Raw genomic sequence first — 26,334 nt, 5'->3', positions numbered from 1 at the left:
CTGTAAAGTTGAGGGATTTTTAATTTTAATATAGCATATATAAATTTGCCAACTATAGGTGCAGGGAATATTTGCAAGTTGAAACTGGAATGCACAAAATAAGGAATGATTCCTTGAGCCAACATTTCTCGGAGAGAAGCAATGTTCATAACACTGAGGCTTAGGGCTGCAGGAAGAGCTAAAGCATTATAGCTTTGATTTGCTGACCTGCAACTCCTCATTGGTCGCATGAAACCATGGATCAACATGTAGTGAACTACTGAAGTAGCGTGCCTTTAGGAAACCAAGCATTTTTCTTTGCTCATTGTACTTAAATATATTGTAGAATAGTCTGTGAAGTGTATATTTGGACCACGATTGAGTGTTTTAGTTTATAATATTCCCGCTAGATAGTACACCTTTCAGTGATCCATGTGGGTTGCTTTCTAAACTATTCAAAATTTTTATTGCAAAATGGATTTCAGTTAAATCCTCAATAATCCTGTGTGAATTGTGAAGGAAACTCTCTGGTGGTTCAGTTGTTTTTGGAAGTTCCCTTTCATAGTTTTATTATCATTGTAGAATTTTTCAATTGTTTGTTTCTTTGTGACACATGTTTTCATTATACAGGTTTTAAATCCGAAATTCACAAGAATAAGGTGGTGTACTGCTGCAAAAAGAACAATAAATTGCTGTTATTCAGAAGGCATTTACCTGGAACCTCATGATATGCTTGTGATAAGGCTCAGTTGCACTACTGCAAATTGCATATTTTTAGATCTTGAATTTTTAAAGTAGAGAACGTTATTTGTGTATGAGCAGCATAAGCAATTGTCTAAAATGATTTAAAATTTCTTTGCAAATTTTAGATCTTTTAAATCAGGGTAACGAGATTGCATTATGAGGATGATCTGTCAAGTGTGGCGAGCGTTTATGTCAGGATGGTTTAGCTGACAGCAGTTACACTTTTCAGAAGAAAACGAGTAAACCCCTTGAACTACTTTCCATCATTCCATTAGATCATGGCTGATTTATGTCTGCAGTCACCCTAGTTTAATAACTCTGAATTTGCACACCTGACAAAGATCTAGCATCGACAGGAAAAGAATTTTAGACTTTCACTACTCATTGTTTGAAGAAATATTTTCTTACCTCTCCCCTGCCTGGCTTAGCTTTAATTTTAAGGTTATACCTACTTGTCTGAACTAGCCCACCAGTTTAAAGAATTCCAACTGTATCAATTTCTTTGATCACCTTAACACTGTAATTAGCCCACCCCCTTCATCTTCTGTATCCAGGAGAAGTATAGCATGCAACATCCTAGAAGTGAAACACTGCAGTTGCCAGACATCTGAAATTTAACAAAGTGCTGCAAGTACTCAGCTGGTCAGACAGCACCTAGTGGAAAGAAATGGGTGAACTTTCAGGCATGACAACTTCCTTCAGTATAGCCATTTTGCAGTTTTAATGAACTGAAGAACTTTCACTGATTTTTAAAAAAATTAACCTCCAGTACTTTGTGACTGGTTTATGTTCCTACATTAGTTTGTACTACACTTTCTTAAAATAAAAAGTTTTCTCTTTCAAACCTGGAGCCTTGCAAAGGTCTATGGGAGTTTGTCCATTTCTGGAATTAAATGGCTATGCAAACACGTTTTTGTTCTTCTGGAGAATTGGATCTTTAACTTTTTAAAAATGACCTTGTGAGGACACTAGCAAATGAAAATCTATTTTTGATCATCCTTAAACATGCACAAACTGTAGTTTGATGTATTTTGTAGAAGGTGGCTTCAATGTTTCTTCACTGAAACTGGTGAACAATGAAAGCAGCTTTGTGACATACCGGAAAGTCAACAAATGGAATTTTGAAAAATAGGAATTACTGAAGTATATACCACTTGAAAATAGAAAATATATATTAATATTTTGGTTTGAGATCATTTATTAGTATTTGCATGCAATTCGAAATGGAAGCTGATGTAATTCTGTGTTAAGACATCAATAAAAAGCCAAGATAATTTGTTGGTTCATTTGTTGATAGTAAGATACCAATCATTCAATTGGTGCCTGTAGCTTACAAGTGAATGTTGAGGATTATGAAGGGAGCTATTAACATCAAAAAGACTATTCAAGTATTGTAATAGTTGATTAACCTTTTCAAAATGTAAACTCTGCACCATATATATAGCAACTTTTTCACCATTCCTGCTAAATGTAAATTTTGTATGGGAACTATATTATTGAAATCTTAATTTACCAAAGAGAAATATACTAATCCCTAGTATAAAATTTCCAAAGGAATGTTGCACCCTTTAAAACCCATGTCCCTCTCTCAGCAGATCTATTACAGTTGTGTGTTGTGCAGTTTGGTAAACCTACATTTGAATTTTTTTCCTTGCTTTCCTGTATGTATCTTTATACATTCTCTCTTTTTAAATAAGTTCTTTTTAAATCTACCTCCGGCACCATTTCCCCCTCTTTCTCCCCCCCGCCCCCCCCCCCCTTTCGGTCCCCGTCCTCGCATTTAGGTTTATGCCCTCATTTCTGTTGTCACCCATTTAATTTTTCTTTGCTTTCTTCAGTTTCTCTCAATTCCTTTGTACAGTATGGTAAAACTAAAGTTATACATATGTTTAACAAATTACTCCAATTTTAGTTCTGACTTCGATGCCTTTCAAATGAAAGTCATTGTAATTATCATATGTTTTCTGTTTAAGCAGTTTTTGAAAAGTAATGGTCCCTTCAATGAACGTTATACCAACTGAATGTAACTAGGGACCAAGCAGATGTCTGAATTATGGCTTGTATCATTTTGATTTCATTTTGTTTGAGGTTTAAGCAACTATATTTTTGTGAGAATTGTTATTTCTAATATGCCCTAGTATAATACCAAAACTCATGACTTCTAATGTTGGTTTCAATCAATCTGATTTCCAATTTGTATAATTTCTCTACACACAAGCCCCCTTAACATTTGGGACCCAGCTATCCCAGTATATCATCTCAACATCACAGTCTCTTCTTTGGTAGTCAGTTGCCTATTTTCAGCGATTCAAGACAATGTTCCTGTAAATCATGATGGCTCTAATGCACACTCAATAGTAAAATTTGTTTTAAAAAAAAAGTTTCCTTCAAAAGGCAAACTTGAAGTACATATACGTAGTAGTGAATCTGCAGTCGATGAATGGTTGATCGCATTGAAACATGGTTGTTAATATCTAATCTCAAGACTCAACTCCAGCCCCTATCCCTGCTGCTACTCATTTACCATGTAGGTCTTGCCCATTCCCCACCCCTTCCCAAATAACAATAAAAAATGAAATTGTTTTACAGGCAATTCACAGTAAAAGGTAAAAGTCCATCCTACCACTGATAAGAGTTGTGAAATGAAGTACAGCACTGTGTAACAAAGTTGCAGTATAATACATACAACAGGGATTGATAATAACGCATCTAAGACTGAATGCAATACCTTTCTTCCTTCATCTTTTTTTTAATGGGCACCATAAAAATTGATTAACATTGCTGTAACATTGGACCTAATGTGTTATTTCAATCATCATAGTTACAGAGGATATTAACACATTGGAAGCAGTTCAGAGAAGGCTTACTAGACTAATGCCTGGAATGAGCGTATTGACAGGAGTAAAGACTAGACCAGCTAGGCCTGTATCTTGTGGCATTTAGAAGAATCAGGTGACTTAATGTTTTAATTAAGATTTTGAGGAAACTTGACTGCGTGGATGTTGAAAGGATGTTCCTCTTGGAAAATATAGAACAAGGGGTCATAATTTTAAAATAAGTATTTTTAAATGCAGTGCCTATTAAACATTCTTTCTGTGAGTCTTTGGAATTCCCTTCATAAAGCCGTGGGTGCGGAACCTTTAAATATTTTTTAAAGCAGAGTTACAGAGATTTGTGATTACCAAGGGGATGAAAAGATTGCACAGGAGTGGCAGTGCAGACTCAAAAGGCCAAGTAGCCTACTCTTGTAATCAGCATTTAAGTTTACCTTGCACGTCAAGAGTGCTCCCAGTCCCATGAACCTGCCTTATTCTCATATCCTTTTATTTTCTGTTTCTATCAATCACCAAAATCATCTAAGTCCTGATCATCTATCTTTTTACTAGTGTAAAATATGACACCAGCACCAGTATAGGATATTTATTTTGCTGCCAGAAGTTTTGAGCTCAAAGTTTTCCCCAGATCTCTGCTAGGACAGCAGACAAACAGCATGATATGGAATGAAAAAAAGAGGCAGGCAGCAATAAATGTGTAATAGAATAGAAAACACCATAAAAACTTCTAATTAATGATGTGCAGGGGACTTGCATGAGAGAGACCAGTGGAAAAACAATTATAAATAAAAATAAGGGATAGTTGGGCAGCAACAATGAAAGGAAAAGTGATAACAATAGAAAATCTTGGCATCCAAAAATGGCTAGTGGCAAAAGTTAAATCCCAAAAGAAGTGTTTGAGTTGGGCAGATTTTTAATTACTTCAACAAATTGAGGAAGGTGGAAAGCAGCCAGAGCAGTGGAGTTGAGGCAGAAGGTCAGATGTGATCACACTGAATATTGGAGCAACTTGTGATTCCAAATGATCCATTCCTGCTTATTTATTATGCTCAAGGCATCTTAGCTTATTGCGTTCTCCTAAGTCTTTTGAATGAGACTTTAGGTAGATGGTGAAATGAATTTTATTAGGTGAACTGCCTAATAACACTAGATGTACCTTCAGCACGTGAATTGTAACAACCAGCATATGGACACCCTAGACCAAATGTCCCGTGCTGCAAGTTTCTGTGGTTTTATTTTGCAACAGCAATGTTTAACTTTAGGACTGTCCTGTCAGCGATGACCGCAAGTTATTGAAGGCAGCAATAATCAGCTCGAACTGAATTATCTCTCCAGGGATTGGCCGAACCTCAGTTTACATCAGTCGTATCCAGGATGACAGATTAATGTTTTATCCGATATATTAGCACTACTCATCTGCTCATTTAAGTCCATTAATGTTGAAAACACTTCAATTATGCAGAGAATTTTAACAAAAAAACTGATTTAAAAATTTCACTGTTGATGTTCAAGGTATTTTTTAAGTAAAACCTGAGTGAAAAAAATCAGTGAAAATAAATAGAAAGTCAATGCATAATATGACCTTGATCATACTGCATCTTGGAACACTAGACTACATTTAAATGATAGTTATTTTGAACAGAGTATGCTAATATAAAATGTCCTGAATCTACGACATTATAATCAATGTTCTCTCCCATGGTATTACAATATAGGTTAACTCTTCTGTATGTTGTAATTTCTTGATACCTCTGCCACAGGCTAACCATACATCACTACCAAAAGAAAATCATTTCCATGCGACAGTCAGTAATTCTGATGCTGGAAGTTCTACCCAATATGTGACACCGCTATTCTTTGGATGATGCAGCAAATTGCCGGACTTCTCTTTATTGTGATGTTGTAGGTTGCAGGTCGGATGAAATTCTCAAGTTTGGGTCAAGGATAGGAGGCAGCTTCTGCAGACGTGCTCCCAATATCTCAAAACTATTCACATCACTGTGGAACTCCTATGCTGTATGCTCCCTATTTTAAGGAGTGCTGCCTTATTCTCACCAGCTCCCGGGTTCTGACTGTATGCTTATGTAGTGTGATGAAAAACACAGGAGGCAGATAATTCAACGGCAAAGAAAACTCTAATTTCATTGATAACAAGCAAAATGAACATTTCAACCTGACAATTATAGATTCTAATTGGATGTCAGAGACTTGTCTGACAGTTAACCCGTGCAGTCCAGACCCGATACAGTGGGTTTAAAATCAGTGAGTAGCTACTAACTGATGGGTGAGTGAGAAGAAAACAAAACTCGCTAATACCAAAGTCCTATCCTGCTTCCTTTCCATGGGAATATCCTGCCTTGTCAGCCCCAAAGCCCACCTCCACGTATCCTCATCAATTGAGCTGGGACACAGGGTCTGGAGCTCATCCCTTGAATCGAACGCGGGCTTGGCTTGTTCCCCTCCGTAACTGGGCTCTGCTGCGGACCGCCGAGTGTTGATTTTTCCTGTTGTCCTGTATGGTGTTGGAGATTGCTCTGGTCAGTGTCTTCTTCCTCTCCTCTGTTTGAGATCGGGGCTGCCCCAGTTCTCCTCTGAACTCAAGTCCTCAGTTGGGTATATCCTCAAACTGTTGATCGATGTTCCACTATGAGTCAGGACCCTTTGTAGTGAGAGGTGGATTTGCACTATAGTATGCTAAGTCTAGTCAAATTATTACGTGTATATATTTATTATTTCTTTAAAACAAATGTCGCAGTAGTGTTTTAGTGACATGGAGTACGCATACTTAAAGACAAAGTGTCATTAGATGAAGCCTTTAAGGGAATTGCATATTTTTAACTTCCGGATCGATCTCTCTCATTCCGTAATTTTCAATCTTCCCGTTGAAACAAAATCCAGTGCTAATTTTTGTGTCTCCGAAAGGTACTGCTTCACACTGGATTACATAATCTATTTCTTTATTCTGCTTCTTTGTTAGAAAAACATCTGTAGAAGGTCCGAACTCGTTATCGAAATATACAGAAGGCAACAGTTTACCCACGAGGGTAAGTTTGCAGATGACATGAAGATTGGTGGAGTAGCAGAAAGGATAGGGGACTGTCAAAGATATAGAGGGGAATATAGATAGAATGGGTAGTTGGGTGGAGAAGTGGCAGATGGGAGTTGAATCCGGACAAATGTGAGGTGATGCATTTTGGGAAGTCTAATTCTAGAGAACTATATTGAATAAGAACAGCCTTGGGAAAAGTTGATGAGCAGAGAGATCTGGGAGTTCAGGTCCATTGTACATTGAAGGTGGCTGCACAGGTGGAGAGTGTGGTTAAGGCGGCACATGGTATGCTTGCCTATTGAGTATAAGAGCTGGCAAGTCATGTTAGAATTGTACAATACTTTAGTTCAGCCGCATTTAGATTACTGTATATAGTTCTGGTCGCCACATTATCAAAAGGATGTGGACACTTTGGAGAGGGTGCAAAGAAGATTTACGAGGAAGTTGCCTGGTATAGAAGGTGCTAGCTATGAATAGAGGTTGAGTAGCTTAGGATTGTTGGGACTTGACGGAGGTCTACAAAGTCATGAAGGGTCTAGACAGAGTGGATAGAGATAAGCTTTTTTCCAGGGTGAGGGATTCAATAATGAGAGGTCACGCATTCAAGATGAGAGGTGAAAAGTTTAAGGGGGATACATGCGGAAAAGTACTTACACAGAGGGTGGCAAGTGCCTGGAATGCGTTGCCAGCAGAGGTAGTAGAGACAGGCACAGTAGATTCATTTAAATGCATCTGGACAGATGCATGAGGAGGTGAAGAGCAGAGGGATACAGATCCTTAGGAATTAGGTGATAGATATAGACAGTGGATTTGGATTGGCACAGCCTTGGAGGGCCAAAAGGCCTATTCATGGGCTGTAAATTTTCTTTGTTCTTTTTAACTAGCCATTTGGATACAGAACTGACTCAAAGGTAGAAGACAGAGGATATTGGTGGAGGATTGTTTTTCAGACTGGAGGCCTGTGACCACTGGAGTGTCACAAGGATCAGTGCTGGGTCCTCTACTTTTCATCATTTATATAAATGATTTGGATGTGAGCAGAAGAGGTATAGTTAGTAAGCTTGCAGATGACACCAAAATTGGAGATGTAGTGGACAGCAAAGGTTATTTCAGATTACAACAGGATCTTGATCAGATGGGCTAATGCACTAAGGAGTGGCAGATGGAATTGAATTTAGATAAATGTGAGGTGCTGCGTTTTGGGAAAGCAAACCTTAGCAGGACCTATACACTTAATGGTAAGATCCTAGGGAGTGTTGCTGAACAGATACCTTGGAGTACAGGTTCATAGCTCCTTGAAAGTGGAGTCACAGGTAGATAGGATATTGAAGGCATTTGATAGGCTTTCTTTTATTGGTCAGAGTATGGAGTATAGGATTTGGGAGGTCATGTTGCGGCTGTACAGGACATCGGTTAGGCCACTTTTGGAATATTGCGTGAAATTCTGGTCTCTTTCCTATCGGAAAGATGTTATGAAACTTGAAAGGCTTCGAAAAATAATTTACAAGGATGTTGCCAGGGTTGGAGAATTTGAGGTTGAATAGGCTAGAACTGTTTTCCCTGGAGCGTCAGAGGTTGAGGGGTGACCTTGTCGAGGTTTATAAAATCATGAGGGGGATGGATAGGATAAATGGACAAAGTCTTTTCCCTGGGGTCGGGGAGTCCAGAACTAGAGGGCATAGAATTAGGGTGAGAGGGAAAAGATAAACAAGGGACCTAAGGGGCAACTTTTTCACACAGAGGGTGGTACATGTATGGAATGAGCTGCCAGAGGAAGTGGTGGAGACTGGTACAATTGTAACATTTAAAAGGCATCTAGATGGCTATAATGAATAGGAAGGGTTTGGAGGGTTTTGAGCAGAGTGCTGGCAGGTGGGACTAGATTGGGTTGGGATATCTGGTTGGCATGGATGAGTTGGACGGAAGGGTTTGTTTCTGTGCTGTTCATCTCTATGACGAAAATAAAACAACTGCATGCTAGAGATCTGAAACAAAACCAGAGTTAATGTTTCAGATCTAGTGACTCTTCTGAAGAAGACACTGAATTTGAAACATTAAATTGTCTTTCTTCTCACAGATGCTGCCAGACCACCTGCGTTTCACTAGTAATTTCTGTTTTTGTTTTGATTAAGATGATTGCTTGCCCTGTTTACTCAGAAACCAGACTTCCTGTAAATGCTCTTTATCTGATTCAGTTAGACTGTTCAAGACTGCTCTTTCAGTTTCATTTCTATTAGTGATGGACTAAACATGTCTGCTTCACTCTCTTTACCTTCATCCTCTGGTGACTGGTTTTTCTCACTCCCCAGATGCCTTTACTCCTGCTGATACTCTCCAAATATTATTTAAAATTTTCAAAAAACATCCTTTTAAAGGGTTTGTCTAGTTTCAGATGTTTTTGTAGTTCTTACAGAGCCAAGTGGAGTGTTGAGCTGACCACTGGAGTTGAGAGGGCAGGGAGGAGATAAGTTGAGCTCATGGTGGGGCAGTAAGGGAACAATAGTGGCAGTAAGCAGCCACTCCATTAATGCAGTTCTATTAACCTTCTAGAAATGTAGTGGCAGATGTGCCAAAATGAAAATTTCACAAGTTAAAATTCAGTATGTTAGATTAAAGGTAACAAGTATTACAGGAAATTGGCAATCTAAGAGTGAACAAATGTATAAATAGTACCAAACCCAACCAACGAAAGAGATAAAAAAATCTATGCTTAAAGAAACCAATAGGTCAGGACTTGTTTGTATCACAGTTACATATGTATCTGTGTGACTGGAGTTCATATACATTTAAAAAACATATAAATACTAATTGATACACATGGGCTTTTAGGTGGTTCTTGCCGTTTACTGTCAGAATTGTCTATGATAGATGTCTAGTGACTGAAATTCCCCAACAGTTGAACCATCATATATCTGGAGTTGCATATTCAGACCACATGGAATCTCCAGTGGAGTAGAAGTTATCAAGACTGGCACTTAGATTGGCAATTCCTTCAAAACCCTCCAAAAAAGCCTCTTAAAATTGGAAACTTTGGAGGATTCCAACTCAAACAAAATGTTGGTTAATTATTAAAGTGAACTCTTGACTGAATTCTCTCCAACTTGATATTTCACATCCCGGCTCTATACCAAATCTGGTCCTGCAAGACTAATGAGCATTAACCACAATCCCCAAACCTCTACACAACACAGTCCTTGACTCAACTCCACTTAGACATTCATTAACTTACCAGGCACCCTACCCTGACACAGCAGCTGTGATGATAGAACACAGCATATGGCTGCTGCAAAAAAGGGGACATGATTTCAAAGAAGATCTTCCTTGTTGCAGGAGTTAAATAAAGGTTATTAAAGATAATTTGAAATTCTATCAGGATCTGTATCGGAATACCTGAGCCAATGCTATGCTGAACTTTGAGCCATGGTCAACACACAATTAAAAGAAAACATGATTTGAATAAGATCCAACATAAACTTCTACTGACATCCTTCCAGCTATAGCATTGTACATAGCCTTAAGAACTGAGTGTGTGTTGCTGGAAAAGCACAGCAGGTCAGGCAGCATCCGAGGAGCAGGAAAATCAAGTTTTGGGCCAGATCCCTTCCTGATAAAGGGCTCCGGCAAGAAACTTTGATTTTCCTGCTCCTCGGATGCTGCCTGACCTGCTGTGCTTTTGCAGCAACACACAATCAACTCTGATCTCCAGCAACTGCAGACCTCACTGTCTCCTCAGCGTTAAGAATGCTGAGTAACAGTGAAACAAATGAGAACTTTAAGCATTTATACCACACAGATAAAAATGTTATCACAATGGATCTCTCATTCAGGAAAGCAAAAATAATTGATCAATTAACAAACTACTGCCTTTTCAAGAGTAGTAAACAACACTTTGGTGGTAAATAGCAGGTATTTATTTAAATGAAAAAGTTTAGTACCAGGACTTGTCTCTATTGCATTAGTTACATATGTATTTGTGTGACTGTAGCTCTTTTGCATTAAAGACAAATATACAATGAACATTCAGATACCACAGTTTACACACTAATATAATGCATCAGTCTAGCACAGGAACCACCAAAACAAGGATTTCAGTTCTCATATATAGTACAAAAATCCCACTCCAGTTCAGCCAGTTTTCTTCATTTCAGATTCATTACTGTACAGATAATGGTCACCTGGGGAGGGAGGGGTACAAGTAATTGATTAATATATTAAACAAAAAGAAGTGGAAAACAATATACATTTTACTGACACAAAAAGTCAGCAGTGTTAATCATGCAACAAGTAACAAAACTTGCTGAAATTAAAAATACTTCAAAACCAGTATAATTGCATAAATATTATACAGTTCATTTACTGTAAAGAAACGCTGTCTTTAAAATGATTGAGAAAATGTATATGATAAAATGGTTCCTACCAGTTTTATACACAATAGGAAGGTGCAAAATCATTTTTGTAACTTTTAGTATCAATGTAGACAAGTGTTGCCCTTTAGCAGCAGATTCTACAGTTGTAAGCATGATGGTACAAATTGCAGAATACATTATACAGATAAGTACACATGAATAATGCATTTACACAAAGGGAGTGGGAAGATGAAAATGTTTGTTATGCACAAAGCGTATAGTTGGGACAAAAGGATTGCTCCGAGTGCTTTCTACAGATTATGATATAGTACGTGTTGATATGCCCAACACAATTTTAAACACAAAAATCATCTTAAATAAACATGAAGATCGTTTACCCTCCTAAGTGGCGATCCTTGCATTGGTAGCAGCATTTAACGTGAAAAGAAACGTTTACTGCCCACAGTACCACTGCAATAGGGCAAGTGGCCTTTAACAGCCAATGAATCTACAATCTAGTCTGATTCCCAGAAACCCTCACTATATGTAACACATTAACAACTACCAGTAGTTGCTTCTTTGTCCCAGTCAATGTGCTTACAGACATTGGCTGTTATTTAACAGCAATATTTGTTGAAGGCTAATATAAAATACTGAGGTCCATTATAAAGGAATTCTGTAAATAAAACTGACTAGTATTTTCCTTTTCAAACTTGTTTACTTTTTTTTAAATATAAGAAGTTACCAGGAGCATCACGCCAGCTGTCCGTAGTCCATAAACACTGAACTGACTGGTACAAAATAACATTTATAGTATGTCAACCAATGAAACATGTGGAAACCATTTTGTGAAATAAATTCACTACATGGCTATTAAAGGGCAGCTAGGTAAGTAAAATCATGAAATTGTTGCTAACATACTATGCTGTAATGTTAATAAATGGAGAAAAGGTTTGGAAGTAAAAGCATGTTTTACATGCCGCAGTGAAGATTCTGACATGTCATCTTGCTTTACTATTATATGACAGAGGATATAACTTACTGTTTTAAATGATGCTGCATGACTGCATTGTGACTTAATATGTCATATATATAGATGCACAGAGAAAATACTGCTTTTATACTTGCTGGTCTAGAATACATCAACATTTCGTAAACAGCTTGGATAAAGTAGAAAATGCATTTACTCAAATTACAAGAGTCGAAAGATATATTTCAGTTTTATTGTGACCCTAATTGCAGTGTACTGAGCGTGCTGAAACAGAATGTAATGGCAAGGAAGTCACCAGATTTATTTTTTGCCTCCCCATCCACCCCTCTTTTCCCCTCATCCCACTTCAAAGCACACAGGCAAAATCAAAGTCTTGCACTGTGGCAGTGCAATGCTGACAGCATTTCAAGCATTGCTAGTCTCCTATTGCTCATAAAAAGGATAGGGTTGAATAATTGTTTGTTAAAACACAGATACTGATGTTATAGCATGATTATCCCCAGACACATTTTAATATTTTCAATAAAGTATGAACACCAAGGAAGCTGTTACTCTGAAAATAAATCAGTACAATGACATGGCTGGTTTGAAACTGCTGCATGCCCCTCTTTCTTCAATACCATGAAGCTTCTGCAATGGAGTAAACAAATTCACAAATTCATTATTGTTTGCATCAAACAATAATTAAAATGGAAAAAAAACCAATGCAAGGTATTAATGCAATTGATAATAATTAGCATTTGCACATTTTCATTGACTCCTAAAATAGTTACTGAATGATGCTGGACACAACTATTGATTTTTTAAATCACACAATTAGTGGTTATAATAGGACATCTTTTAACAGGCAATTCAGAAGTTCCTCTTGTTAAAAAGGCCACTACAACTATTTACACTATAAACAATAGGGTTTTTGTGAAAGTGGCAGATTTACATTTAAAATCTTACAAGCCACTGTTTTCATGAATATGGGTGACATCATCAAGATGTTTGAAAGATGGTTTAAGTCCAGAACTTCTAAAACCATAATCTCAGCACATTCCAGAACATTAAACCATCCATGAGTTAGGTAGAGAGATGGACACATTAACTGCAAGGCAATGATCCCTTTCCAGTCAGTATATTACAGTGCTTCAACACAGTACAAAGAAATCTATGTAAACTCTTTTTTTTAAACTCCCCACATTGTTTCCTTTTGCATAAAATCATTTGAAATAGCTGGGAGTAACAAGGATTCTGCTTGTTTGGTCACTGATAAATCAATGACCTATTAGTTCCTGGAGCTTTCTTCAGCTCCCTTCTCTTGCTGCAGGTTGTAGTAACAATTCTGACAGACACGGACTGGTGAGGAGATTTTCAAGCGCCTGATTTCAGACTGAAATCGACTACATCTGAAATAAAATAAAAGTAGAATCTGTAACTGTTGTAACCAGTAAAACAATGCAGTATCAAAAGTTATAAAAATAAAATCAGATATCCTCTTCAAGGGCATGAAGAGCAAAGATAGATCCAAATTGATATTACACTACTTAGCAAATTGGAGACCAGAAGATTCAATATTGCTTTCATAACAGCTACTTGTCAAACATCTCTTTTCCTAACTGCAACATTAAGGTAACAATGAAAGAAGCTTTTTGTACATTTTGAACATTAGTCAATTCTCATACATGAAATGAACACATTCATAGAACAGAACAAATTAAGGGTCTTTAACAGTTTTGCTCCATATGTAACCACCTCAAGTCATTTTTCTAATCATTTTTAAAAAGGCCTTGGCTTGATTTACAAATCAAATCATGACCTTAAAAGCTAAAATAGGATCAAATAGTAAGAGAATATTGCAAGAATCAGTAAAACACCAAGTTATGCCTTGTTACAAGAAAATACAGAAGCAGGATGGAGAGAATGTCACACACAATGACACTGAATAAAGAGCCATATAAATGTTTGTACGGAAGGAATCAATTCACCTCATAATAGTGCTAGAAAATCACTGGAGGGGCTGGAGTGGGGATTGGGGAGAGGATGGGGCAATCATATTTAAGATGCTTCCTGACAATTCGTCTTCAATCACTGAGCTGACCAGAATATCAGAAGGGCATCTGACCTACAAAAACCTTTGTAACAGGTTTCTACAGATATTCCTGCATTGGTATGTCCAATGATGGAAAGGAAAGCTTGAAACAAGAAACTGCTTTTCCTGCCTCATGAACTCCAGAAACAGACTGAGTACTGTTCATCAGATAGACACACAAGGAACTGTGGGACTGACACAATCAGGAACAATGTTCCATTGAACTTTCATCCCTTGAACTGTGCACTTCTTCTGGGTGTAGTTTACAGAAAAACAACACCCCTTTAGTTGGAAAATTGTTATAAATCTAAGAATATATTTAATAACCCTAGATATTTTATACAACTTTATTATGTCATACATTAACTAAAAAATGCTTTATTTTGCTATTCAACAGAATCATCAGAAGTTTTTAATTGTCATTCAGCCATTGAAATCAAGACCTAATCTTGAAGTGTTAGTTCTGGTAAAGTAACACATATTAAAGCTCACTGCAGCTCTATTTCATCTGATTTGAGTAAACTGAATATTATGGAACACATATCCCAAATTTATGCAATAATCAACTGTTCTTACTTTTGACAGAAGAGTTGTCCACAGTTTCTGCAGTGATGCCGTCTCTCAGTTAGAGAGAAGCGCACTGAACATCCTGAACAGCAATCCCCTCCGTCATCTTTAATCCAGTGGTCAGCAGCTGTCCTCCCTGGCTGATCACTCACTGACCAGCTAAATACCCGACCTCGTGCATCACCTATCAGAATTTTACTGTGATCCCTGCAGGAAAGGAAACAAAATAGGAAGACCAAAATGACTTCATTCACTGAGTCACTGGTCAGTTTAATGAGTTTTCTTTTGAAAATCGGCAACATTTTAAACAGACCTTAATAACAATTGGTATTTCAATACATAAAATAAAAATTTTATTCAACACTAAACTATAATTGCTCAACTACATGCATAAGTGAGATCTAGGAAGGAGCTCTTTAATTTGGTCACTTTATCCACATTTACTTGCCCCAGCTACCATTGCAATTCTCAAGAGGAAATTTAAAATAACATTACTGAGCACAACTACTACACAAAAACATTTACATTCAGTAAAAACAAACTCCCTTAAAATCTTCCATGTATATGTATTTATTATTTTAAATTATTTCTTCCACTTGTCATTAGCTCTCTGTCTCCATTGTGATGTAACCAATAATGAGAGATAGATCATGTGGCTTCAGTTGGATCTCTAGTTGATAATAAAGCTGTTCTTTTTTGTTTAATGGATGGATCAGGACATTTGACATGATCACATAATTAAAGTGACAGATGCTTCATGGATCTTTGAGCACAGAGCAGAATTTGCCACACAAGTAATATTAAATCTTCAACTTTTAAAAATGGAATCCTACATCTGATGGGAAAAAAAAACTTTTAAACATTTGCTATTTAACTAATCTCAGCAAAGATAATAATAGATCGACAATACAGGTATTTTTGGGGCCAGTTAGCTGGACAACTGGTTTGCAATGCCAAAAGTGGAACTTCAATTCCCACTGAGGTTAGCATGAAGGTCCTGCCTTCTTCACACTGTCCCTTGCCTGAGGGCTGGCAATCCTCAGGTTAAATTCACCACCAGCTCTCTCTCTCTAAAATGAGACAGCAGCCTTTTGATCATCTGGGACTATGGTTACTTCACCTTAACAGGAGCATGGCAGTACTGAGATTATTAATTCAAAACTGAACTGAGAAGTTAACTTTCATAAGTCTGATCATGTGTAGGCTGGACCAAGAGAAACATGACTGAAAGCAGTTGGATCATTGTAAGGATCACATGCAACATCTGTTTTGGGTCTGAATAACTCCACTTCCACATTGTGGCTGTCTCTGAAGTGGCCAGTTAGAAAAAATAAAGAATGCTTGCCATCATCTGCTGGAGACAAGGGATGCAAGGTAGGTGGGACACTGATCATATTTCGAGTGTTAATAAAAATGCCACTTGTGGCCTCAGAGAGGAAAACCTAGCATTCAGGTTTCCCAGGCTTCTTCATACCCAACAATCTGATAGAAAGAAGCATAGTTCATGCGGTTGGCCACAATTGGAATGTGAAAACTTGCTTTCTTTCCTCATTGCTTAGAGTCATATGGAATGAATGATTTTTTGACAAAGTTACTGAAGGATCTCCACAATCTCCACCTAAGGTGCTTCTAGTTCATGAAAAAGAAATGAAAGAAAGACATTTTGAATACAAAAACTGCAGTTATTGGGACTGCTATAAGCATGATAGCAAATAAATACAAATACTGGTGTGCCCACAGTGACAAGTTAGATAATTTCAGTATTTTAGTTTTATATCTGCTTTAAAAAGGTATGAATAGGTTTTAAAAATTGGCTTCAGTTAGTTCTGTTTGTAAGGGAGACCACATTTATCTGTAGCGTGTTATTAGGATGAACCCTTAAGCTTGGGCTTATCAAATTCCTTATCCTTTCAGGGACAGCAAGTATATTATATGACAACCTTTATCCACTTGTTCTTTCAGTGGTCTGACTGGAGAATTGGGACCACAGTGTTGTATCTCCAATGTGTGCATTCTTTCTGGATAGCTTCCACACTGGGGTGGAGACTTTCAAACAATCTCTTAAATGGAACAGGACACAAGGATAAATTCTGCAACCACAAGCTGGGCTGTAATGATAATGTGGGATGAGATTAACAGAAACCTGGACAAGTGTGGATCAAATAAGAAAAGACACTATAGATTTGTTAAAGCTAAACTGTGCCTTCATGACTTTGTTGAAGTTTTAAAATAAATAAGAGAGAGGATAAATGGGGGTAATGCGGCTGAAGTAGTGTACATGGACTTACAATACTGTTCAGATATAGTGCCAAATAATCTTTGCCAGAAAAATTAAAATTCATTGAATAAAAGAACAGCATAGATATAAGATTGGTTGAATGATAAGAAACAAAATAATGGTAAACGGGTGATAATATTGCCCTGGAGTTCCAAAGTAATCACTGCAATCCTTGATATATATTAACTAGATGAGAGTATACAGGGAACAATTTCAAAAGCTGCAGATGACACAAACAGGCGGCACAGTGGCTAGCATTGCTGCCTCACTGATCCAGGGGCCCAGGTTCGAATCCAGCCTAGGGCGACGTCTGTGTGGAGTTTGTACGTTCTCCCAGTGTCTGCGTGGGTTTCCTCCGGGTGCTCCGGTTTCCTCCCACAGCCCAAATATGTGCAGGTTAGGTGAACTGGCCATGCTAAATTGCCCATAGTGTTCAGAGATGTGTAGGTTAGGTGCATTAATCAGAGGGAAATGTACAGTAATAAAGGAATGGGTCTGGGTGGGTTACTCATCGGAGGGCCAGTGTGGACTTGCTGGGCTGTAGGGAATCTAATTTAAATTCAAATTTAAAACCCTGAAGTGAATTGAACTGTGAGGATATGATGAGCTTGATGAGGACAGACAGACTGCTTTACTGGGCAGATATTTGGCAAAGTAAACTAACTCAAAGGAGGACACCGTGACACATTTTGGTAGGTAGAAGAGGAGGCAATATGAAATAAAACTAGAATTCTAAAGCTGGTACAGGAACAGAGACACAAGGGCAATATGAGCACAAATTCTTGAAAATATCCATGCATACTGAGAAAGCAAGGAAGGTGGCTTATGGGATCCCGGGCTTTATAAACAGAAGCACAAAGAAAAAAAACATGGAAGTTTTGATGAATCTTTATAAAAGCCTTTATAAAAGTCTTTATAAAAGTCAGGCCTTAACTGGAGTCGTTTCCCCAAATCCGGGCACCACATTTGAGAAGGATATTATGCAAGGTACCAAAGTGATTTGAGAATAGCTGCAGGAGAAGTGACTTCGGTTAATGTGGATATGTTGGAGCGGCTGGAGTTATAAAAGAGGTTGAGAAAAAATTTGACAGAGGTGTTTAAAATCATGGAGGAGTCTAGACAGCAGATTGAGAAAAACAGTTCTGATGGCTGAAAGATTCAAGATTGAGGGGACACCAATTTAAGTTACATGACAAAAGAACAATTAGCAATATGAGGAACGAGAGATATTAGCTTTTATTATGAACCCTAAAATATTAGCCATCTTATAGAAACTGATTGATCTGTCACAATTATTGATAGTTGCTGCATATGATATCTATTTGGTACATTACAAGTTCACCATCTATCTATTAGCAGAAGTTGGAGAGAGCGCCAGACTAAAAGCGTAACTTACTTTCGCTTTACTAAGAATACTCACTTAGAAAGGCCTAATGCAGTAATTTCTGCAGGGTGACAATTGTCTTTTCGATCGAATGCAGTATGCATTGTCAATTTACTTCGAAATACCAACTGCCGCTCCCATCTGTATCCTGAAACCAAACAGAAAACCACTTGCATTCATAGAGTCACAACAGAAAATGTAATCTGCTACTTGCAGCTTTGAGAATAAGCAGTAATTATATGACGATTGAAAATTGGCTTAACCACAACAAATTAGGTGATTCAGTTCACAACTAACTGAATATAATAATGCTGTTTGAAGGGAAAGTCTAAGATTTAAAATGATTGAAATTTACAGCTTGGGGGGCCATTTGGCCTGTTGTTTCCGTGCTTGCTCTTTGAAAGAGTTACCCAATTTATTCCCCGAACCCCAGCTTTTTTTCCCCATAATGCGGTGTATTAACATTCTCTAGTGACATGCCCAATTGTCCTTGGAAAGTTCCTATGGATTACTTTTCAGGAGTGTTCCAGATCTGAACAAGACATATTAAAACCTCATATATTGAATTTAGAGCCTTTGCCAATTATTTTAAACTCTGGTTACTGACCTCCTTCACCAAGGAAATAGTTGCCAAATCAAAACACTCATTATTTTGAGTGCTCCTACTTAATCTTCCCTTAATCTTTTTCTTTCTTACAAGAGCAGCTCTAGCTTCTCTAATCCCTCCTTTTAACTGACCATTAAGTATAATACTTGGGCCCTGCAAATGGTGGTACTGACCTTACAGGACATAGAAATTGCTGTTTTGTGTCTAGATGGGCTCATTTCTGTATTGAGCAATTCTTTCATAGGTCAGTACATTATACAGTGAAACAATGCACTTCACAAAAAAAACCCAGCTTAAAAGGAGAAAGTGAGGTCTGCAGATGCTGGAGATCAAAGTTGAAACTTTATTGCTGGAACAGCACAGCAGGTCAGGCAGCATCCAGGGAACAGGAGATTCGACGTTTCGGGCACAGGCCCGAAGAAGGGCCTGTGCCCGAAACGTCGAATCTCCTGTTCCCTGGATGCTGCCTGACCTGCTGTGCTGTTCCAGCAATAAAGTTCCAGCTTAAAAGGATGCTTGTATGAAGAACAAAAATTGCAACAAGAGTGTCAAAGGTATAAAAGGATAGTGTTTCTATGGAGAAACTGTTACAAATGTGAATCTTTTCTTCTTCAGATTGATGGTCTCACATTATTTTCATATGCTAACTGACACCATATTTTTATTTACCTTTTAGAAAACCTCTACTTTCAACCAAAAAAAGCAAAAGAATGGAACTCTACTTTTGGCATTATTTAGCACTAAAACTTATCAGGTACTGTGCAGCTAGATCCAGTGTGAAGTATCCTCTGTGGTACTCTGAATATCTCACAGGAAAGTACTTCCTTGAACATCAATGTGACATCATGTGTAGAATTATTGACAACTGTAATTTAGGATTGAGAATCCACTGCCAAATAATGCGCAATCTTGTTTTGGGAATTTACCCCATGACTCAGAATTAACACAGTTTATAATTTCGACTTCATGAATGAAACAAAATTCGAATTCACTACGTCCATACAGTGGACATAACTACGGCTTCCTTCTTCAACATCATCATGAGATTTTCTTTTGTTTAGTTGAGTTTGGGAGAGTTACTTCAAAGGCCAGCATTACTTGCACAGTCCTATTCATCCTTGGAAAGATAGCAGTGAGTCACCTTCTTGAATCTTTACAATCCATATAGCGTAGGTACACACACAATACTGTTTGCTTTGTCCAATGTGGTGATGAGCTTCTCGAGTGCTGTTGGACGATGAATATCATCCAGGTAAGTGCAGGGTAATCCACCATATGCTTGGTTTGTGCCCTGGACAATATTTAGAGGTAGTGAGTTATTCACCTCAAAATATTCAGCCTGTGGACTGCTCTTGTAACCACAGTATTACATGGCTGATCCAGTTTAGCTTCTGCCCAATGGCAACCCAGGTTGATGATGGTGGCGTTTCAGCGATATTAATATAATCAAGTATCAAGAGGAGATGGTCATTGCCTGGCACTTGCACAGCATGAATGTTGCTTATTAATCCATCCTGAATGTTATTTAGGTCCTGCAAACATGCAGGCATTTAGTATTTGAGAAGTTGTGAATGGTCCTGAGCACTGCAATCATCAATAAATATCCTCACAACTGACTGTATAATGGAAAGTGATCACTGATGTAGTGGCTTCGAAAGCCACAACCACCTTATTTTCTGCTAGGTATGATTGCAACCAATGGAGAATTGTTCCCACTGATTGCAGTTTTGCTTGGGGTCCTTGATGACACACTTAGTGAAATGCTACTTTGCTGTCAAGGAAAATCATTCTTATCTTAGGTCCTGAATACAGCTTTTTGTCTTTTTGCTATAATGGTGTTAAGAGCAGTGGCCCGAGCTGTGCTCAAATTAAGCAATGACTTAGACTATTACTGAGTAAATGTCAATTTTTAGCTCTGTCACTTTGCTGAGTAGATTTGTTTAGTTTTGACGGACTGGTCATAACTCATCAGTGCTACAGCCTAGAATTTGTCAGGGTTCAAAGCCTTTGGTATAGCCAGAGCCTTCAGCTCTTTCATGATATTACATGGACTGAAAAATAAATCAGCTCAAGATTGGCATCTGTGTTCCTGGGGACCTCCAAAGATGGCCACAATAGTCTCATCCAGCTGTAGATGACTACAAATGTCTTTAGTATTGTTGTCCTGGATGTCCTATCATTGGTAACAGGGATATTTCTGGAGTTTTCTTCCTCAGACTCGTTCTCATGAATAGATGTAGCAGAACTGAAAGGCTTTGATCTTATTTTTGGTTGTGGGGTTGGCTTATCAATCAAATGCTGGTTTCCTGTTTAGCATGCATATCGTGCTGTTTTGTAGCTCTACCAAGTTGAGATCGTATTTTTAGGTATACAGGTCATTCTCCTATAATGCGATTTTGAGCAACGCGATTTGGCTGTAACATGATTGGTGAATTGGGGAACAGTTTTTAAAAAAAATATGAACTCCCATTGGGTATTGTGTGATTCCATCCCCCGTTACCTTAAGTCCACTCTAGAGGTTTACTTCAGGTCAAGCAGAAAAGGTTGGATGACGGGGCAAACTTTTCTGACTTTATTGTTGATATTTTTTAGGATGTTTTTAGAAATTATTGCAGGAGAAAACATTTGGATTTCAAGATTCTCCTCATTCTGGACAATGCACCAAGACATCCTCCCACCATTGGTGAGCTTTCTGAAAACATCAAAGTGCTATTTCTACCTCTGAACACAACCTCTCTCATTCAACCCATGGACCAGGGTGCAATAGCAACTTTTAAAGCTTATTATTTCAGGTGTATATTCAGGAAGCTGATTGCAGCTACTGAGGCGAATAATGAGGACAGTGCTTTTGAATTTTGGAAGAACTTGAACATTAAGAATCCTATTGATATCATTGTGGAGGCCTGGGTGAGGTAAGTAATGACTGCCTGCATGCAATCTTGCTAAAGCTTCTCCCAGATTTTCTTTATGATTTTAAAGGCATTGAAGCATCAGAGGAGTGCCCAGCAATGAAAGAACAAAGCAAGTTGGATTTGAAGAAGTGCAAACTGATCTATAACAACTTGTTGCTACGGGGGGAAGTTGAAGATCGAGATGAAAACGATGAAGTCCAGGATGCAGCACTTTTCTTTTGTCTTCCATCCGGAGGGAAGTTGAGAAGCAGTTGCAGCTCTTAGAAGTCAACGGCTGGTGTAGAATGCAGCCGGATAGCAGTTTGTGGCATAAAATTTGATCTGGCACCCTATGTACAGCTTCTTCATGAAAGAAGAAAGATGGCAAAGCAGCAAAAATTAGATGCCTTTTTTCAGCCACTCCGCAAGAAACAATGAACCGTAACCATTCACTTCTGGACTAAATATTTTCTTTTGTCGTAACCCTGCATCCAGAACTTCACCTGAAAGTAGTGATGAAGCTGATGATGACCTTCAGCCAGTCTTAATACATTTCTGTAACTCCACAAACTCAAACTTCTAAAATGCTAAATTTATTGTAATATTTAATTAAAATATATGATTTGAAACTTTAGACTGTGCTATCGTTTGTGTTGGGCTAAGTACTATTTTTGTTTCGATTTCTACTAATATTTTTGGTGGTTCACCCCAACCCGGATTTTCCCATAGATCCCGTTATTTCTATTGCATGATTTTCTACAACAAGGTCACAGAAGAACGCAAGGACCGTGTTAGAGGAGAACACGGTATTTAGATTAGATTAGATTCCCTACAGTGTCGTTCAGCTCCTGGCAATCTATCCTGTGCTCTTGGCTTGATGGCAATAGCAGAGTGAAGGTTATGCCAGATTATTGGCTTACAGACGGTGGTTGAATCCAACTGTGTTTTTGCTGATGGAAAACAGTGCCTCTTGTTTACTCAATTTAGCTGCTACCTTTGCTCTATTTTGCATGATGGTTGTGCTGCACAAAATGAGGGGTTGCCCTCAGTTTGACAATGGAATCTCTGTTTCCATGAAGACTATGCATTGGTCATTCCTAATGCATTCCTAGACTGATGCATCTGTGACTGGTAGACAAGCTCAAACAGGTCTTTCTTTTCGTTGCTTCCCTCACCACCTTTCAGAGGCCCAGTGTGGCAGGACTTCAGGACATGTCCAGCTCAGTGTGTAGTTATGCAACAAGTTATTTGTGGTAACACTGAAGTATCCCATTCAGAGTACATAGTTTGTCTCTGCTACCTTTAGTGTTTCTTCTAAGTGGTGTTCAACATGGAGGAGTAATAATTAATCAAATGAGAAGGGTTAATAGGTGTAATTAACAGGAGGTTTCCTTGAGAAAATCTGACATAATGCCATGAGACTTCATGGAGTGCTGAGGTAATGTTGAGGACTTGTGACTTCAATTGCCTGGAAGGACAAGGGCAGCAGATGGGAACACTACTACTTACAAATTCTCCTCCAAATGATACATCATCCTGATTTGGAATTGTATTGTCATTCCTTCATAGTTGGTGTGCCAAAGTCCTGGCACTCCCTACCTAACAGCATTATAGGCATATCTACATCTCAAGGATTGCAGTCGTTCAAAGATGGCAAGTTGCCACCATCTTTTCATAGGCAAATTAGGAATGGGCAATAAATGCTGGTCACATCTCATGAATGAATTAAAACAAACTCCCAGGGCCATTCCCTCCCATACTCCACTGTATAGTACTGTATCAGGGACAGGACGAAACCTAGGATGGCTAGTGAGATATTTCACTGTAAGGCATGAAGATGACAGTATGACTATGTCAAGCTGTTGCTGACTAGTAAGTAGGAAAGCGCCATCAATTTCAGCTCAAGTCCCCAGATATTAATGAGGAGGATTTGCAGCATTGACTGTCATTTTCAGTGCCTAGGCTAATGTCTTGTCTCCTATCCAATTTTATTTTTTAGTACATCATAAATGGATATCTCTTGCAAAATAGGGAATATGTCAGTGCATGCTGAAGCATCACAAAATTCTCAGGTGAAAGAGGAAGATAAATTTGGTAAAGCAAGCAGAATTGCCAGGATATGGTTTAGTATAACTACTGATATGATTTACCCTAACTATATTTAATAGTTGAAACTCCCATTGGAAGAAGCTAACGTGACATGCTGAATGAGTTTTCTTACTTGCAGCTCTCTGTTCTTATGACATCAATTCTATGAAGAAAGTAAGTCTAAATTCTGGATTTAAAAAGCCTTAGAATATTCATTTAAGAACTCCCATTCAGAACCATGAGGAAGGCCACTTGCCTAAAAATTATGGCAAGGTGTAGTAATTAGTTATTGATCAAAGTTTGAGAGAAGATTTGTAGCTCGGGTGCTCGTTGTTGTGGTTCTGTTCGCCGAGCTGGGAATTTGTGTTGCAGACGTTTCGTCTCCTGTCTAGGTGACATCCTCAGTGCTTGGGAGCCTCCTGTGAAGCATTTCTGTGATCTTTCCTCTGGCATTTGTTGTGGTTTGAATCTGCCGCTTCCGGTTGTCAGTTCCAGTGGTTGGTATATTGGGTCCAGGTCGATGTGCTTATTGATTGAATCTGTGGATGAGTGCCATGCCTCTAGGAATTCCCTGGCTGTTCTCTGATTACTATTATAGGACAAGCCAATCAGAGAACAGCCAGGGAATTCCTAGAGGCATGGCACTCATCCACAGATTCAACCAAGAAGCACATCGACCTGGATCCAATATACTGACCACTGCAACGGACAGCTGGAACTGACACCCGGAAGTGGCAGATTCAAACCACTACAAATGCCGGAGGAAAGACCACAGAAGCGTTTCACAGGAGGCTCCCAAGCACTGAGGATGTCACCTAGACAGGGGACGAAACGTCTGCAACACAAATTCCCAGCTCAGCGAACAGAACCACACAATTAGTTATTGAATAATTATTTGATAGAAATATGAAGAAACCTTTAGACAACAATGCCACCTAATATTCAAGTTGAATGTAGACACCATGCTGTTTATTTAGAGAATTATTTTGTCTCTGAAAATAATGCATTTAGAAACTCCAAGAAATCTGCATGAGCAGCAGCTTCATTTGATGATCCAAACAAATCCAATTTCTAATAAAAATACTCAAAGTTCAACTGAATGATGAAGAGGATTTAGTGACAGAACAGCGAAAAGCTTTGAGTTTCAAAGAAAAAAATCAGTTATCAGAGAGAAGCAAATTCTGCATAACATTAATTGTTACCTGTGGAAATTGAAATTACAAAAGTAATTGTTATTTACTTCATTTATTTAACTTTACTCTTAAACTATCCAACATTTTAAATCATGTTTTGAATATTGATGCCATATTGAACTGCACGACTTTCAAAAGACATTTGAGCAGTACTGCATACCAATCCTTATAGCAAAGTTGTGGCTCACATAGTAAAAGGGACAGTCGCAAGATAGACTAAAAAATATTCTAACAGTGACACAAACAAACAGTGGCAATTAATGGCTGTTTTTCAGTCAGAGAAAGATTTGTAGGGCAGTCCACAGGATTTGGCGTTGAAACTCTGGCTTTCCTTGATGTATTTCTTAATACAAATGACTCAGACCGTGATGTACAGAGTGTACACAAAATGCGCAATGATGCATAATTTGGAGACATTGTAAATTATGAGGCTGTCAGGAGAACTTGAAAAGAGTGTAAAAAGTTGGTGGAATAAACAAACAGGTGGCAGATAAAGTGCAACACAGAAAAATGAGTGGTGGTTAATTTTGGGAAAAAGAATGCAGATAAAATAAGGTGTACAATTCCAAAGGAGGTGCAGAAGCAGAAAGACAAAGGTGAAAGGATTGGTTGAGAGATGAGTTAATAAAGCACACAGTATCCTAGACTTTAACAAAAGTGGTTTAGGGCACAAGAGCAAGGTGGTTATATTCAGTTTGCATAAGACACAAGGTTAGCCTCAGCAAGAATATTTATTCAGTTCTAGGCACTGCACTTCACAAAGGATGTGAAGACATTGCAGAAGTTAGGATCCATTTTCTTTGCAAAAGAGAAGGCCAAGAAGACATCTAATAGAGGTATTTGAAATCATGAGGGGTTTGCACAAAGTAAACGGGGAACATTTGCTCCTATTCATGGAAGTATCAGAATGAGAGGGCAGAGATTTAAATAATTAGTAAAAGAAGCAAAAGTGATCTGACAAAACACTTTTACAGTGAGTGGTTAGGATATGGAATGTGCTTTCCTGAAAGCATGATGGAAACAAGTTCAATTGAAGCATTGAAGAGGAACTTTTATTAGAAAAGGAACATCATGCAGGAAAATGTTGGGCAGGCAGGAGAATGGCATTAAATGAAACATTCATTTGGAGAAGAGGTGCAGACATGATGAACCAAATAACTACCTTCTACACTGTAACAAAAGCAAACTACTAAGGATGCTGAAAGTTTGAAATGAAACAGAAAATATGCTCAACAGGTCTGGTAGCATCTGTGGAGTGACAAACAGGGTTAACATTTTGAATCTGATGATATGACTGTTTTTCTGTTTG

At 38.2% G+C, this 26,334-nt stretch overlaps 2 protein-coding genes across 6 annotated transcripts in view; one reads left to right on the top strand and one right to left on the bottom strand.

Annotated features, from left to right (window-relative positions):
• cds1 (CDP-diacylglycerol synthase (phosphatidate cytidylyltransferase) 1) overlaps positions 1 to 8,781 on the top strand; it is a 137,344-nt gene extending 128,563 nt beyond the window's left edge. The window contains exons 13-14 of the mRNA XM_043700693.1: positions 6,535 to 6,601; positions 8,764 to 8,781. Coding sequence (XP_043556628.1) covers positions 6,535 to 6,601; positions 8,764 to 8,781 — 85 coding nt within the window. The remainder of the gene's footprint in view (positions 1 to 6,534; positions 6,602 to 8,763) is intronic.
• A 1,713-nt stretch (positions 8,782 to 10,494) lies between these two features.
• The window catches only part of wdfy3 (WD repeat and FYVE domain containing 3), a 402,022-nt gene continuing 386,182 nt past the window's right edge, over positions 10,495 to 26,334 (bottom strand). For all 5 annotated transcript variants that reach the window (XM_043696098.1, XM_043696088.1, XM_043696116.1 and 2 more), the window contains 3 exons: positions 18,283 to 18,394; positions 14,594 to 14,791; positions 10,495 to 13,334 (listed from right to left, as the gene is read on the bottom strand). In XM_043696098.1, coding sequence (XP_043552033.1) covers positions 13,214 to 13,334; positions 14,594 to 14,791; positions 18,283 to 18,394 — 431 coding nt within the window. In that variant the 3' untranslated portion in view covers positions 10,495 to 13,213. The remainder of the gene's footprint in view (positions 13,335 to 14,593; positions 14,792 to 18,282; positions 18,395 to 26,334) is intronic.

Source organism: Chiloscyllium plagiosum, chromosome 1 (genome assembly GCF_004010195.1).
Source record: "Chiloscyllium plagiosum isolate BGI_BamShark_2017 chromosome 1, ASM401019v2, whole genome shotgun sequence".
Classification (NCBI taxonomy): Eukaryota; Metazoa; Chordata; class Chondrichthyes; order Orectolobiformes; family Hemiscylliidae; genus Chiloscyllium; species Chiloscyllium plagiosum.
The sequence above is the reverse complement of the archived record's forward strand: the minus strand, read 5'-3'. Positions and strand labels throughout refer to the sequence as shown.